At 36.4% G+C, this 16,327-nt stretch overlaps 1 protein-coding gene across 12 annotated transcripts in view; it reads right to left on the bottom strand.

Annotated features, from left to right (window-relative positions):
- Positions 1-16,327, bottom strand: part of HELZ (helicase with zinc finger) — a 100,033-nt gene that overhangs the window by 22,272 nt on the left and 61,434 nt on the right. For all 12 annotated transcript variants that reach the window (XM_068913741.1, XM_068913740.1, XM_068913750.1 and 9 more), the window contains 6 exons: positions 13,860-14,038; positions 12,094-12,212; positions 9,992-10,137; positions 7,269-7,416; positions 4,238-4,421; positions 3,023-3,251 (listed from right to left, as the gene is read on the bottom strand). In XM_068913741.1, coding sequence (XP_068769842.1) covers positions 3,023-3,251; positions 4,238-4,421; positions 7,269-7,416; positions 9,992-10,137; positions 12,094-12,212; positions 13,860-14,038 — 1,005 coding nt within the window. The remainder of the gene's footprint in view (positions 1-3,022; positions 3,252-4,237; positions 4,422-7,268; positions 7,417-9,991; positions 10,138-12,093; positions 12,213-13,859; positions 14,039-16,327) is intronic.

Below are 16,327 nucleotides of genomic sequence, written 5' to 3' on the forward strand. Positions count from 1 at the left end.
ACTGCAGTGTCGTCTCCCCAAAGCCTGTAAAATGAGAGACTGCGATATGCTAAGTTTAACAGGAAAGCCACATTTTGCTGAGTGGCTGCCATTTGTGGAGAAGAGACTACCTTTCTTGCAAGAACATTGTAACGGTACTGATGTATTCACCAGTCCAAAGTAGCTATCCCTCAAAGCCCACCTTCTGCTGTGGTGCTATGGAGGCAAACAACGCTCTCTTAAAACTGAGTACGCAAGATGGCCCCTTTTCTGCATTTTACTATAAGGTAAATACATCTTGCAAGGTTTTAAATGAGGATTTAAAACCAAACTGAAATATTTCACTGGGACACTTTAATGATGGAACTCCCTCTGATTAATCAGTTCAGTCACCAAACCTACTGCCAAGTACCACAAATCCACTGAGACGCGTAGACTTTTGCTTGAAGTGCCCTAAGCAGTCTCCCTACCCACGGAGCGCTTGTACTGGGGCGTAAGAACAGACAGTAAAATACTGCTGTCTTTGTCTTACAGGGTGCTCTTGAGGTTAAAGGGAGTGTCTGCCAAAACAGCCCTGTCGAGCCTGACTGTAACACACAGAAACGTAATGATTACCCTGGGCATACTTCACAGAGCTCTCTGCAACCATCGTTACAGATTCTTGACTCATTTTGACAGGTATTAGAATATTTATAAAACTCAAGTACTCTAAACTTTTTTGAGGTCTGCTTTTCCTAATGAAATGTCACTTCTTTCAGACTTTTATACTCCTGCTGCACTAAAAAAGAACCATCTTTCCAGCGTGCCTGAGCCCCTCCAGCACTATTTTCAAAGACTGAATGTTCAATTATTCAGTGAAACAAGACAATGGCGTATTAAAAGCAAAGCTTGAGATATATCTCAATAAAGCTCCAGTGCTGCTTGTTTCTTAATTTTTTTTTTTTGTTGTTGTTGCATAATTTGGAATAGTGTATACTTAAACAGCTGCTGGTCCTAGAAAGGCAGGCTGAATCCCTAACTGCCAAGACTGCAACTTAGGTACCCTACTGATAGCCTATGCTTTTATTTTAGTAAGCTTTTGCATGGCCCATTGGAGATACTTTGAAAGAGCTGCTTCAGAAGATACTTCAGAGAAATCGCTGAGCCCCTGCTTTTGAAAACTAAGTCTCTTGCAGGAATCTAATTTAAAACCCTCAACATGCAGACTTTCATGAAAATGCAAGAGATTAACTTTTCCACTGGGATTTAGAGAGACTAAAGGAAATCATTCTCCAACAGAAGATGCATCTAGACAGACAGAGAAGCCATAATGGTCCTAGGTACTAACTAGGGGATCCTGCTCGCTGACTCTGATAACACTGCATGTCTTGAACCCCACTAAGGGAAAGAGAAGTACAATTTATCAACTAAAGCCAGTTTCCTTACAAGTGGCAACAGAAATCTCGGGCAGCACATCACGGCAACCTGTGTAACTAAGTCACATATCTCCGCAGCCTGAGCTGCTGAACTGGAGATTGCACCAGCAGACTACAACAGACACTCATCATTTGCAGGTCTAGTGCTCAGGAACACAGAGCTCCTGCTGATCAGCGAGTTACATCCAGGTCACATCTAAAAACCAAGCAGGAAATGGGGAAAGTGAAATAAAACCACAAATGGTATTTCTCTTTTAATGAGTTGTTGTTAGCGCTTTAGAGCAGATTACTATATTGACGTGTAGTATACTCTCAACGTAGCCCAAGCAGGTAAGTAAATGAAATTCAGGTTATATTTCATAAGTACGATAAACAAAAGTTTTGGTTTCCATTTGGAATTTTCAGTTCTAATCTTTGAAAACCACATCCATTTTCATTCTGGTAAAGGAATATTGCTCAGAAAAGTGGAATACAATGTAGATAAAACAACTGCCTACTACGTATTTTTAGCTCTGTTATAATAATGAGGTCAGTGCAGTGTTTCCTCTCTTCCAAAAACAAGCCTTAGGCTTTATCTCTGATCATCTTAACATTTCAGCTTCTCCATCGAAAAAGAAACCTTTGAAGAACAAGTACTTGGTATCCTTAAAATCAGTGCTCACATCTCTTACCATTTTTCACATTTCTTCATTTAGGTCCATAAAAAGTATATTCACTCAAATCCTATAGGGCTTTTTCCAAGGTTCACAAGACAAAAATACGTAAGCAATGGTTTTCAGCCCTCCACTGTCACTTAACTGCCATAGTATTCAACTTAAATATACTACATTACATCTTAAATTTCTTTGAACTCTAAACTGATATGCTTTTTTTTCCCCATATAAAATTATACCAGATGTCCTGAAAAAACACCTGAAAATTAGACAAAGGGTCTTCAACTGTTACCATCAAGTACAAATTAGAGTGTTAATAAATACATAAAAGAGTTTATCGCTGAGCAGGTGGTAGATACCTCACCCCTTTTTCTTTGTACGATGTTACACATAGTGACAACATGACTCTGGATAAGAAATTAAAAAGAGAACAAAACAAAATCAAAAAAAAAAAAAGTCAGACTTGTCTCCCCTTAGAGGACATAAAAATACTCTGCCTCCCATGAGTAGTGGTTTTCCTTACTATCTTTGTAAAAAATTTCCCCTCTCTTGCCTCTCAGAAAGACTTCCCAGTCAGGGGAGAGAGCAGTCCTTACACAACCGCATGCTCCCAGGCTGGTAGACGCCGGCTCAGGAATTCCTCCGTCACCAACTGACACTACTCATTGACAGGGGGCTACAACGGCCCGTTCTGCCCGAGGGGCGAGTTTAAGCAGCGCGCTTTGGACAAGATGCAAGCCTCTGCAAGAGCTGGGAACGTAACTAACACGTTCCCGTCTTTTGTGATAATTCTGCGGATATACATTTGAGGAATTTCAATTTCACTACACATTTCTTTTATGGATTTAAATGTATTGCGTCTTATTTGGCACCTAAAAAAAAAATCCATGATTTTATTAAAACCATCAGATATACATAAGCATAGGTTTTCTAGCATCCCGAGTCCTGATTAACTAAGAAACACATATAAAGTACCTGCATCTTCCAATGGAACATAAAGCAATAGGATCTCCCACCACAGCTACCAAGGATTGTGCTCTTGTAATGGCAGTGTTGAGAAGTTTGTAATTAGACAGAAAACCATAATCCAAGTCTTCTGTCGAATCCTCCAGTAACTGCTCTTTCCTTTTAATTGGTGTTTGCTTATGTTTGCATGTATGCCGTGTTCGTACTGTGCTGAGAAACAAAACTCTAAACTGTTTTCCTAAAAAGAAACAAAAAATAAGTGTCTGAGATAATTTTAGCTATTTCTGTTAGTAATACAATCAGGTCACTGCACTTGCCAGTCAGAGTTCACACCCGGATATTCTGAAGAACCGATAGCTACCCTTCACATAACGGGCTTTATGCAAGAATAATAAGATTTAAAATTTTTACAAGATGCACTATAAATAGCATTTTCTATTACCAGAGTATCTCTTCTTTTAAAAAAAACTTATTTTTTTACCTCATTACTAATCACTCCAGAACTTTCTGAAATTCTGATTATCTTTATAATGTTTCCATTCAGGCAATAACAATTGTTGTATTTATTTTTTCTATTAAGAAAAAACTGTTCTGTACATTCCTGTTTCATATTTTAGCAGCTCTCTCAAATTCACATAAATTCAGATATCTACTGTGACAGAACAAAACAAACCATTTACTGTTACTCAGTTACTTACTTCTCCTCCTTCGGTTATTATTGACTTAACTGCAACCTAGCAACAGGCTGTGCCTACACAAGAATTCTTGTGTTATCAGGGTGATCCCATGCACAAATACCTAAGATTGTAGACCCTTTTTTGCAGAGTAATCGGTAACTGCAAAAATCAACAGAACACTTTGAGGCTGAAGCCTTGTTGCATTTTTATTTGGAACTCGATTTTTCTCCTAACAATAAAAAAAATATCAGTTTTCACTTTTTCCAGTAACTCAATTTACTTTTGAAATAAGCTTGAACTTAATTTTGAAAACAAAACAAAACCAAAAAAACCCACCTTACATCCATTGTTTTGGGGTTCTACGTTGGAATAACATCTAATCAGCACTCATGCCAATTTCATTTCAATATATCAATATTACAGGCTATGTCATAGCTCTCCTTTTATTCTGAACATTATAAGATTATTTTAATATGTCTTCCTTAATTTGAACAGTCACACTTTTGATTTCCATAGCAGATCTTTGATACGTACAGCTACTACTTACCCTGAACATTCAGCACTCTTTCTACACTGACATCAGACAGTCTTTTTTTCCGAAGTTCAGCCCGAATTCGGAACACTTGATCAGCATAAGGTGTTACAACCCCTATACTGCCATCATCCAACTTGCCCCAGGCAACAGGCCATTTTCTTCTTAATTCTTCAACACGCTCTACTACTTCAAACACCTTAAAAGAAAGTCAGAAGTCTTAAAAGTACGCTTGATTGAAGGTCCTTCTTTGATACGGAAGGAGAATTTCAAATTTAAAGTTCTAAAATATTTAAATGACATAGTATTATATAATTTTACTCAATAAGCAGTAATATTAATACATTCTATAGCAATAACAGTAGGATCTTTCTAACCATACTCTAAATCTTATAAGTACATATATTGCCTAAGTAGGGATTTATTTTCACTATGAATTTTATATACATCATCTTAGAGTTTGATAGCTCAAGAAAAAGAACAGATAGATCAGTGCGCAATCACTTCCTATTCCAAAGGATGCCATCAGGAGTTACAGGTTATTCATGAACTGACAGTTCCTGTCCAAAATACTATTAAGTGTACTACCTGAAAAGACTAATTAGTAATAAAAACTGAAAGCCTCCTTCTGCGAGGAGATAAGCTCAAAGCAACTCCTGCAAGATGTGCCAGGCACAGCAGCTTCTACTTCAACATACTGCATGGAAATACTGCACTGTAGGCTTTATAGGTGTGTTCAATTTTTTAAACATTTATATTGCTATTCAATAAATATTTATTTAGCTATTTAAGGCATGATAACTGATCAATACAATTTTCTTTAGCATCACAAATGCAAGCTCACTCTCCTAATGGAAGCTAAGCAGACAGCCTTCCCTACAAGGACCACAAGCACTCTCAACTTCCTTCTCTCCCCTTCTCTTCCCAGTTATCTTTGGCAGGGGCAAGGGGGAGTCTTAAAAAAAAAAAATCCAGTGTTTTTAGCTTTTATATTTTCTCTTCTTCAAATCTGTAGGCTGGAATTATAACTGCCTATGGAGAAATATTTCAGGAATATTAAAGTAATATAAATTGCAATGGGTATGCACTGTAGTATAAAAGCAAAACAGTTCTTAAGTGAGATTATAGAACCCAAATTCTGAGAATCAGGGTCACCCTTCATGAGAAATTTATCACATGAGACCAAAACTGTTGAAAATCTGTTGTTTCATGTTGACTTCTTACTATCTCAAGATCTGGTTATATGGTACATATCCTCATTTAAAAATTGAATATTAACCTGGATAGATTATTGAAAAATCCAGGGTTTTTTAATTTCTAGAGAAATATACAAAGCAAAAGAAGATCCATTGACCCTAGAGAAAAAAAAGTATCACAAATACTTTATTTTAAGCATTTTGAATTCTCAGAGCGCAGTGAAAGTACGTGGCAGCGTTTGAGCAAGTCCTGAATATAACCTCACGCATCATACATTCCCTTATTGAAAAGCCAGTTCTATTAACAGAAGACATTAGAATAAATTTCAAGATCTGTAAAAAGCACAAGATATCTTTCGCAGATATTTTTGAAAGTTCTTCTGAAAGCCCATAGCTTCTGCAATTGTAGTCAGAATTAACACCAGGTAGAGAAAGCATAGAATTAAGACCAAAAATTTTCCTGATTAACACTTAATACAGGCACCACTGAACCATGAGATGCCCTAATGCAAATGTTCATTAAGGGTCAGACAGCAAAAATCTCCCTCATCATCTGAATTTCAGCCCTTCATATTGGTGTTTAAACAGCTGTTGTCCTTCATTTCTGCCTGCAGCTATTGATGACTCACAATTTTCTGGCAGTTACTGGGCCACTGAAGATATTTTAAGCTCTCCCACAAGTTTTTTTTTTTTTTCTTTTTAATGGAAAAGCAATACAAGTACATTAATGAAAACAGTCAGGTGCCCTCACGTTTTCCCAGTGATGCATCCAAAAGTCTTTAGTGGCTCAAATACAGCTAAACTAGCAAGGGCTTCTTATTTAAGTAGATATATATAATAAAATAAAGAATGCATAACAAGTGCAGCATAATAACAACAAAAAGGTTAAAAACTGTCCATCGGATGAAATGCATCATGATCAACAACGGATAGACACAGAGCTCTGTAATACTTTGTAATGAATATTGCTGCTAAACTGCAACCTAACTTCAGTAAAAATTCCTCAACTTGTAAGTTTAAGAAAACTTAATTTAGGTTTCCATGTTTAAGCAAATAAGTGGTTTTTTCTTTTTCTTTAAATGTGAAGACATTAGTTCAGACATCCTTTTCGCATGAAAACGGAGTTGGCTCAAACCCCCATAACTTGAGGAGACTCGAGAAGAGCAACTTCCACTATGAAAAGTATTGCCAAGTCTGGTCTTTTTTTTTTTTTTTTTTTAAACTGAAGGGAAGGAATGAGAATAAAAGTCACTTTTGAAGAATATCCATAAATGCATGTGAAATAAATATTTTGAGAATTGAACAAATTAATTGAAAAATTTCACATCTGTGCACAATTTCCTAAGATATTGATCCCAAACATATTTAAGCAAACATGAAATGTTATTCCAGAAGGATCCCATCTGAGTGGGAACAGGTCTACAGCAGTTAAAAAGAGAAACAAACAAACAAACAAAAAAACCCCCTAAGTTGTACTTTAAGCTACAGTTATTTTCAGTTGCTAAGATACATCCATCAGACTGCCACAAAAATTACCAGGAGAGATATCCTGAAGAATGAATCTGAGAGAACTTGTAAGCAGCTTGCAAATTGCAAAGAGAAAAAGAAGATAAATTAATCAAAATGTTTACTACAATTACAATATTCGCTACTCCCCGTCTAGTGAACTCCATGTTCCGTGTTACTCTCTCCTTACAGGAGGATTTATATCCTCTACCTCCACCGAGCATAAACCAATACATTTCTAGGGCTGTTAGATCCTTACCAAGTATATATTTGTGACACACAAAATCCCAACACGTAACGAATTTTTAAGAAAATAGTCAAGGATAAAGCCAAAGAAGAGTTACCTCTGCATTATTGTAAAACGCCGTACTATTTTTCTCCTGCACATCTTCTCCACGCGCTGTGAAGAAAGTCAAAGGGTAGAAATCTTTGTGGGCTGGCTGCTTTCCACTTGCCATCAATTTGCCTTCATAGAAAAGTTCAGATGTGTAACTGCAACAAGGCAAAACAAAATAAAACGTGGAGTCCACAAATGACCTCACTGATAAAATAGGCAATCACAAAATATTTCACAAGGAAACAGAACCACTGATCGCTATTCAGCACCTCCAAATGATTTCTCTGAACAGGTATTTCCGCATGACAGGGACAGTGCAAAAAGCACTAAATATATGTTAGCCCAACAGTTTTCCGACAAAGGCAATGCTTTCAGCTGCTCTAAAGCTCAACAAAGTCACTAACAGCATTCTCGCTTGTGTTTCACTCAGAAGTTCTGGTGGCAAATTGGGCAAAAGCAAAATTTGGTGCCAGGGACCAAAATTTGGTGCCAGGGACTTGTTATCCCCCTCCCCCCCAGGTCTGCTGGACTATGAGACTGGTTATATCGGCTAACATTTGCTCAACTTGGAGGATAAATTCGCTAAAGATTTCAAGTGTGCTGAGTACAATCCAGAGCAAGGCTTCAGGGTCCAAGCAAGCGAGATTCTCTCTCCTCTGTGGCCAAGCTATACTGTTAGTCATCAGAAACACGACCAGGCAAGCAGGCATGACAGAAACTGGCTGACTTAAAAGGAAATATGGCAAGAACTAGTTTTATGGTGAAGAGTCGGAGGAAAGTAAGACAAACTGGGCTGAACATGGAAACTGGAACAAAAAGGCAAGGAAGAGGAGACTACATACTGCTATTACTAGTACATGATGTACTGCATAATATTGTACAAACAACAGAGCTAAACTAACTTACTGGCCTTCATTACTTAATGAATTCTGGTATAATCTAACTTTTGAGCGCTCAACCTCCAACCTTAACGTTCTTCTCATGTAGCTCTGTGGATGTAGTAATGGGAATACAGCCTGACACAAAGATACCAAACCTAGAGGACTGTCTCGTCACCAGGCACACTGAACTCTTCCAGGCTTCCAACTATTGTAGCTGTAATCTTGGCTCAAGATGTAAATAATCGGTCACAGAAACGCCAAAAAAATCTAATCAGACATCAAATTACCGTCAAGCAACCGCAGGTCACAACTGACCAGAGCTGGCTTACATTGAACAACCCTGAATGAACAGAATCGGCAGCTCATCTGTGAAATGAGTTGTAGCAGTCCACTGCTGCCAACGAGCAAAACAATTTCTTCTGCAAGTTAATTCTCAGTAATGAGTTCTCACTGAACAGTAAAACCCCATTTCTACAAGGACTGCTTTAGCAATTACAGCTCCAAAGGCACACTGAACTAATGGCTTGTTCTTTCCTTAACTTCTTTTAGTCTCTTTACTTCAGTCAGGTAGATGTGATTAATGAGACCACCATGAATCGTCATCTTCCACTTATTTCTGTCATAAGCATCATGGTCCCATGTGTCAGGGGAAATTTCATATTTAAAAGAAAATAGACTTCACATAATCTCTTAAATAGACCACCATGAGAGCATTTAGCAAGTTTCAGTTCACCCAATAACATTTTTTCGTTGAATTAGACACACTAGATTTTGACTAAGCAGACAACTCTCCCCAATGGTACTTCTGCAATCCTTACCTCAGCGTACAACATAGTGGATCTCTTTAGGAACTCACTGTCTGATACTTCAACTGCAGAAATGAATTTTCATGATCGTTCTGAGGCAAATTTCATAGAAATGATCTCTAACCAAAAGCTGAAACGATCCCCTTTCAGATTCTCTCTCTTTTATAAATTTATAATTTCTAGAAATGTATAAGAAATTTAGCAACACTCAGTCTATAATTACAAAGTCCACAGAACGAAGAGAGATCTTATGCTGTGTAACAAAATACATTATATTTTCCCTTTTGATTCCCCAGTACATTTAAATATTTCTACTTTTGCTTTTAACACAGTGATAAACTAATTAGTACGACTGGATACCAACATAATATTCCTTAGTAAATATCTGAGCAAGGACTTAAACTTTATCATTTTTCCCCATGACTGCATTTATTCTTCCTAGCACAGCTCATGGATGAGTTCATTACACTAGCAGTCATTAGTTCATCATAGCATAAAAACGCGAAACAATTGATTAATGTGTCTTGAAAGCAGTAATAAAAAAGGATGATAGGAAAGAAACATGCCCAAAATTTGACCTACTTTTTTCTGTTCATGGTTATTCATCCATATGTTCCTTACATTGCACTTAGTTTATTTGTTCCACTGAGGAAATACACTCCAGTAATCATTCTACATTTTTGAAGCAGTTCAAAGAAACAGAGAACCAATATAATATACTGCGTAATGGTTGAAAAGGAAAGGCCAGCTCTTCTTCGGCTTAGCGTGCAAGTCTTGTGGCCAAAGCATCCTTCCCGGAATGAGAAATCTGTGATACAACTGCCTAACTGAACCCTGCATTTCTGATCTAGCAGACTGAATTTCAACTTAGTAACAAGTGCCCTGCTAATTAACTTTGAAACAACCAAAATTTCACTGCAGAACCAGTTAATGTTTCTCTCTTCATTCAGTTGTGCTTAGCACAGAAACAACAGAGCTGCTCGCTCTAGCTCACTCACATAGGTCAAACAAAAGCATGATACAGTGAAAAAGTTCACACCTACTTGATGATAGCTTCATGGGAGCGATAGTTCTCACACAGCAAGATCCTGCATGGAAATTCAGCAGGGTAGTGCTCATAGAGCCGATCAAGCAATGAAACATGAAGGTTTCTTTCCCTGGCAAATTCACTGTAGACAAAAGGACTGAGCTGTAATAGACACACACATACAAAGAAGATGTAACTAAATATGTGGACTTAGAATTTCATGCTCCCAACATATGTATTTTGCATCAAAACAAACATGTTCTGTGAACCAAGAAACCTCACTTTTAGCATTTGTCCGTAACCAGGGGACACATATCTACAATTAATTTATTTGTAATTATTCCATAGAAATGCACATCCTACTGTAAAAGTGACAAAAAACCCAGCATGCTCTTAAATGAGCACCCAAGCACTCAATAACTATGTCTAAATTTGTCCTTTGTGGCTTGCACAGATGAATAACTTCAGTAAAGCAGAGAGCACTATGACTGAAAAACACTATTTTGAATGTAATGACATTCAAATGACACAATTATACAGAGGATCACTTTATGTTGTACATAGTTAAGTTACTACCAACCATCCTACAGATCAGAAAATACAGAAATTTGTAACACGGCAAGAAAAACAAATAGCAAGTCACTGGAAAAATTAAAACCTAAGTGGCCTAGCTACTAATACGCTAGACTACTGTTGGGCTTGTATAACAATAAAAACGCTATGGTAGGAAAAATGTAATGATATTAAGGATGATAAAAAAAATTTTGAAACAGAATTTAAAAATTTTAAAAGATGTAGAAATTTAGCCAATCTATTTTGTTATTTTGAACATACTATCATTCAGAATTCTGAGCTTATTTTGTGTTTCAATTCATTTTTCTTTAGCCCCAGACATCTGCTAGTTTTGGAAATTTAAATACTGTACACTTCATGAGTGCTTCTCTGAGAACTTTTTGAGAACCTAAACTATAAAAACAGTTCTTCACAGACAATATCCTGAGACATATAGCCCAGAGTCAAGGCTCTAGTCATCCAACTGGGGCTCATGAAATCTGGCTTGGAGTGGTAAGAATTCCAACTCCTTCTATAAAGCACTTTTGAGAGCTATGTATAAAAAGCACTAAGGAAGACCTTGGGATTATGATATCATGGCTGCAAATGATCCACTGGTAATAAATTATAGCAGTGGGATGTACAGACTCAATGTAATGCCAACAGAAGACTCAAAAGGGAAAGGAAAAGAAAGATTTCACTGGCAAGACCTGAAGAACCATATGCATGACACAGATGAGAGTGGTGGGTGGCAACTCTTAAGTTAATTACTATACCAATGCAAATATTCATTCCGTTGCGGTTGTAAAATGCCCAGGAAAAAAAAAAAAACAACATACAAAACCAAATAAATCTGGCCAAACTAAAGCAGCAAGACAGACTGAATTTTCCAAGCATGCTTTCTCATGCCTGTTAGGCTTTAAAACCACATGAAGAATCAGTGTTTCAAACTCCAGCAACTACCAAGAAATTCCTAAGCACATCACAGTGGTAGAAAGGCACTGCTCAGTTTCAGTTCCCTGTTTATTACTTGTTCAAATCCTCACCAGACGATGAGCCATTTAATACAAAACATTTGTCTAAGTCATAATACACACTGCCTATTTTCTTCAGTTCTTTTAGAAATCAGCATGGACTACTGGCTAGAAAAAGCAGCAAGAACTTTTACCACGACCATATAAGCAACCATCTGCACCACTTGACACAAAAAACATCACTTGAATTTTCCTTAATTTCCCCATCTATTATATGACTGGTAAAACTTATCTACCTCCCTCCTTAAAATGAAGTGTTACTTACATATAGTCCAGTGGTTGACTGGGCCTAAGTCTCTGTTCTGTCACAGATTTTCTACATAACCTTGGGCAATTCACTTTCTTTATATATTCCTGTACTGTAAGATGGGGATAACATCATACTCTTACTTAGCAGCAATACTGTGAGTCTAAGAGATTATGAGGTATTGATATAACATAGAAATTTGGATGAGATAAATACCCTAAATACATATACTTTCTCTGATGAGAGTATAGCACAGACTATTAAAAAAAATTCTACAGCTCTTACCTGCATATGGTCTCCAGCTAAGACAATTCTTGTATTTTTATTAGCTAATGCTAGAGGCATAATAGTTTCACACTCCATAGCCTGTGCAGCTTCATCTAGCAGAATGTGTGTAAAAAACCCTGTACAACAGAGATACCAGCAAATAAATGAAACTGGAGACACAATAAAATAAACAGTGATAACAGTACAGTAACTTGCCTTAGGCGCTTTATATTCTGAGAGTAACCAAAACTAGACAAAAATTCAGCATGGCTTATCCAAATTAATTTCTAGAAACTACCAGAAACCACATAAAACAAAAATTTTCAAGCCCATCAGATGGTCAACAGTGGTCAACTGAACGTCAATGATATTAGCAGTAGCCTACAGATCTGCCTCTTTCTCCTGATATACCTGAAATCAGCACAAGTGTTTTACCTAGCTCTCCTTTTATATGAGGAGAAAAAAGTCTCTTGGCAGACCCCTTGCAGCAGGTTTCTCAAATATGAGACTGTTTTCCATCAGCAGGAGTCTTGAAGAGGTTTGTACAACGACCAAGAAAAGGACTTCCTCATGTACCTGAGTACTATGAACTATTTTGTATGTTAAAATTCCCATTAAAGTTGCATATGCACCAGACCACCTTGCTGATAATGGGCTTAGGTAATTTGGCGGGGGCAAGGACCAGAAGTTGAAGGAAGATTCAAATTCAGTCTTAGGATAATGCTGGATTGAAAAGTTTGGCTTTTGCTGGGGAAAAAAAAATATCTATGCACTGGGCAACATGCACATGAAAAAACTTGGGCCATACTCTGAAGAGACAACCTGAGATATCTAACTAAGAGGCTTATATTTTAAGTAGTATAAATTCTAGATTGTTACAGGAAAAAAGTGTTTTTACATATTGGTAGATATTAAGGTTGAAAGCAAACTATTAGAGCACTTAGTGTACCTCCCAAGTAAGATTATATATCTAAAAATATAATAATTTTCGTTGGAAAATATAATTGCTGTATACTTACACACATACTACTACGACATGACTATACACTTAGTCCATTTCTAAGCAAAGTAGTTCCTTGCATCTAAAGACTTGAAAATATTTACTATGAATTCCATATTCCATTATTGCAATAAATGGCTAAGTGCAGCTATAATAAGCTAACTTTAACAATTTCTGTAAAGAAATTACATTCTCCAGAAAGCAGATGAATTCATTTGGAGATCAAGAAACCAATAAACCCTAAGCAGCCTCTGCGCCAATTAATCAGTCCAAGATATTTCAATTTAGAAAACAACCTAGAACTACCACGTTAACGTAGCACGGGTTTGTATGTGTGGGAGTTGTTTGCAAAGCTAAACAATTCACAAAACAAGAAGAAAGCTCTGTGTGTTTATGCTTACATGCTCCATTGAGTAATGACCTTAATGAGCGTAACATTCAAAGTCAGAATCTCAAATAGAATTTTCCCTCTTGGATCTCAGAAAACACTAGACCATAGATAGTACTGCTTCTTTACTTAATTACTTCCATTTTTTAAATAAGAACGAACAGAATAAGGAAAGTTTAACTGGAATGCCAGCAATTTTACAGCTTTGTAGTAAACAAAAGCTTTCTTACAAGAAAAATGGAGGACCATTTTAAGATAGGCCCTCATTTCTTTCTCTATTTTTGAACAATTCAAGGGGCAAGGAGGAGACAGAAGGAATACTGTTACTGACATTGGTAAGAGGAAGATAATTCTCAAAGGACTTTAAGGATATTTCTTGTTTAGATATTATCTTACCTGGTTCAAGATCCAGTTGACACAGGTACTGTGATGTATTCAAAGTAACAACTACTACTCGTTGCTTAAGAATGTCTTCCTTCTGTGGCATCTGAAAGGTGGAATGTGTGCTTGAAATCAAACAGTACTGATGCACAACTGGGTGGACAGTCTTTACCCAGCGATTTCTGAAATATACCCTAGAAAAGAAAAAGGAGGCTTATTTTCTATACAGTTCAAACACAGTGAGAGTCTAATACTGCAAATGCTAAGATTCTGTTGTCTGGTAAATAAAAATTAGTCTTTAGGAAGTAAAACTTTACAACTATACGGATTACATACTAAAATATGCTCAAATGTCTCAGATTATCTTCCATTTGCTGCAGTGCAATACTACATATATGGACAGTTACCAAGGATTAGATGACACGTGAAAATCTGAGTTTGTGACCCTCATATCAATAAATATTTCATTTAAAATTCAGTGTACTGACAACTTAAAATAAATATTTCCTCAACTGAAAAATAAATGTGTTGGAACCAACAAAGCTGCAGTGGTCTGCATGCTTTACCAATTACAGCCATAGGAGCTTTAAAAAAAAAAAAAAAAAACTGAAAAGATATTAATGAGACCCTGCACTTCCTTTTACATTTACTATATTCTTGTAAGTTCTAAGAATCAAACAGGAAGTATATTCATCTGGTTACCATGAAAGACCACATTTGTAATACACTGTGTAAAACAATGAGAAGACAGTGCCAAAAAGGAAAATTTTCAAGGTTTAAAATATCAAAAGTTAGGATACTGTCAGCAAAAGGTCGCATGTCAAATATTTTCCCATGACACTTCACAAAAATTTTAATCACCATATCATGAGATGAATGCTGATTTTTTCTTTAGAAGTGATGTAATGCTATGGTCAGTCTATTTAAAGGGAGGATAAAACAAAGAACAGAGAAGACAAAAGGCTATGACCCAGAAAATAGAGTACAAATAATTCCAGAGAGAGATACAGAAATATACAAATCACATCAGTTGAGGATCTGGATAAAGATGTCAAAAGACTTCTCTATACGGTATTCCTCAAAAAAATATAACCTGAATCAAGTAAGAATCGTCAATTTAAAGGGGAACTTTTAAAGTACAGGAAACTACTGTGCAAATATTTGTATTTTTAATGTACCTTATTTCCAAAGCAAATTAAGATGAAATGGTTAAAATAATTTCAGTTCTGAATATGAGATTTAATTCTGTTTATTTACTTTATTAATGATCAGAGTATTATATATCCAATTCAGATTAATTCTCCTGCATGCACAGGAAAATATACTTTCATTAAGAATGGATTTGGAAAAAGTAAGTGAAAACATGATTGCACTGGCTGGAAGGTGGATATCCTATCTTATGTCCACTCACGTCTGAAAACTCCAGCTCAGTTCCATGTAATGCGAGAAAAGCAATCTTTAAGAGTATAACAAATTTAGGTAACAACATTCCTTTTGGACAATAAGCACAAAATTAAATGCAAAGAGGCGCAAACTCACTGCAGTATGCGGAATGGCTCTTTAATTCAACAACAGGAAGAACCAAAATGAGCACTCAGTAACCAAATATAATTCCAACTGAGAATGAGTTCAGTGTAGAAGGAAGTGATATGTCCCTGAGTCATTCTATGACCAAGATCCTTCTAATGTTATAAGCAGATTTCTTACCAAACTGAATTCACTTGATTTGATAAACTGTTATTACCTCAATGCGACAACATACAAGGCATATAGCCTAAGAGCTAGAGTAGGGGCGTAGGAGTAAGTTAAGCTCTGTTCTATTTATCCTCGCCATTCAGTTAGCTTTTATATGATTCAGTTTCTCCATCTTAACTGAGGATAATACGTATTACCTACCACCTCACAGGAGTACTGTGAGGATTTATGAGTTTATTGTGATTTTATGTTTGTAAAGCACTTTGAGATTCTTGGATGAGAGGTGCTATTGAAATGCAAAATATTATAGTTATTAGACATTATTATACCATGCACTGTCTTTTATTACACCAGTTCAACTATGTGTGACTCACAGAGTGGCTGACAGCATTTCAAACTGTATCGCTGCTTATCCATTAATTTCTTTTATTTTGATGTGAGATCAAAAAACTACCCCAGAGCTATTATTCAGCGCGGGCATAAGATACCTGACAGATGTGACTAGCTGGAAAATGTCATGATATAAGTCAGCCTAATATTCAACACCATACTGAACGAGGGATTTCTTCCTCAGGTGCAATTTGTGTTAATAAAATCTCCTGCACTTTCCTAATTGTTAAGTTTTTTTCTTAAAGCTAGAGGAACATATTACAAAAAGTACTTAACCGACTTAACACGAATCATAACATTTCACCCCCTGCATTTTTGTGGACCTTATTTTAGCAGATGATCCAAAGAACGGAGCAAATTTTCAGTTAACCTATGTATCCACCAACTTCAACAATTAT

Source organism: Struthio camelus, chromosome 19, assembly GCF_040807025.1.
Source record: "Struthio camelus isolate bStrCam1 chromosome 19, bStrCam1.hap1, whole genome shotgun sequence".
In the NCBI taxonomy this organism is placed as follows: Eukaryota; Metazoa; Chordata; class Aves; order Struthioniformes; family Struthionidae; genus Struthio; species Struthio camelus.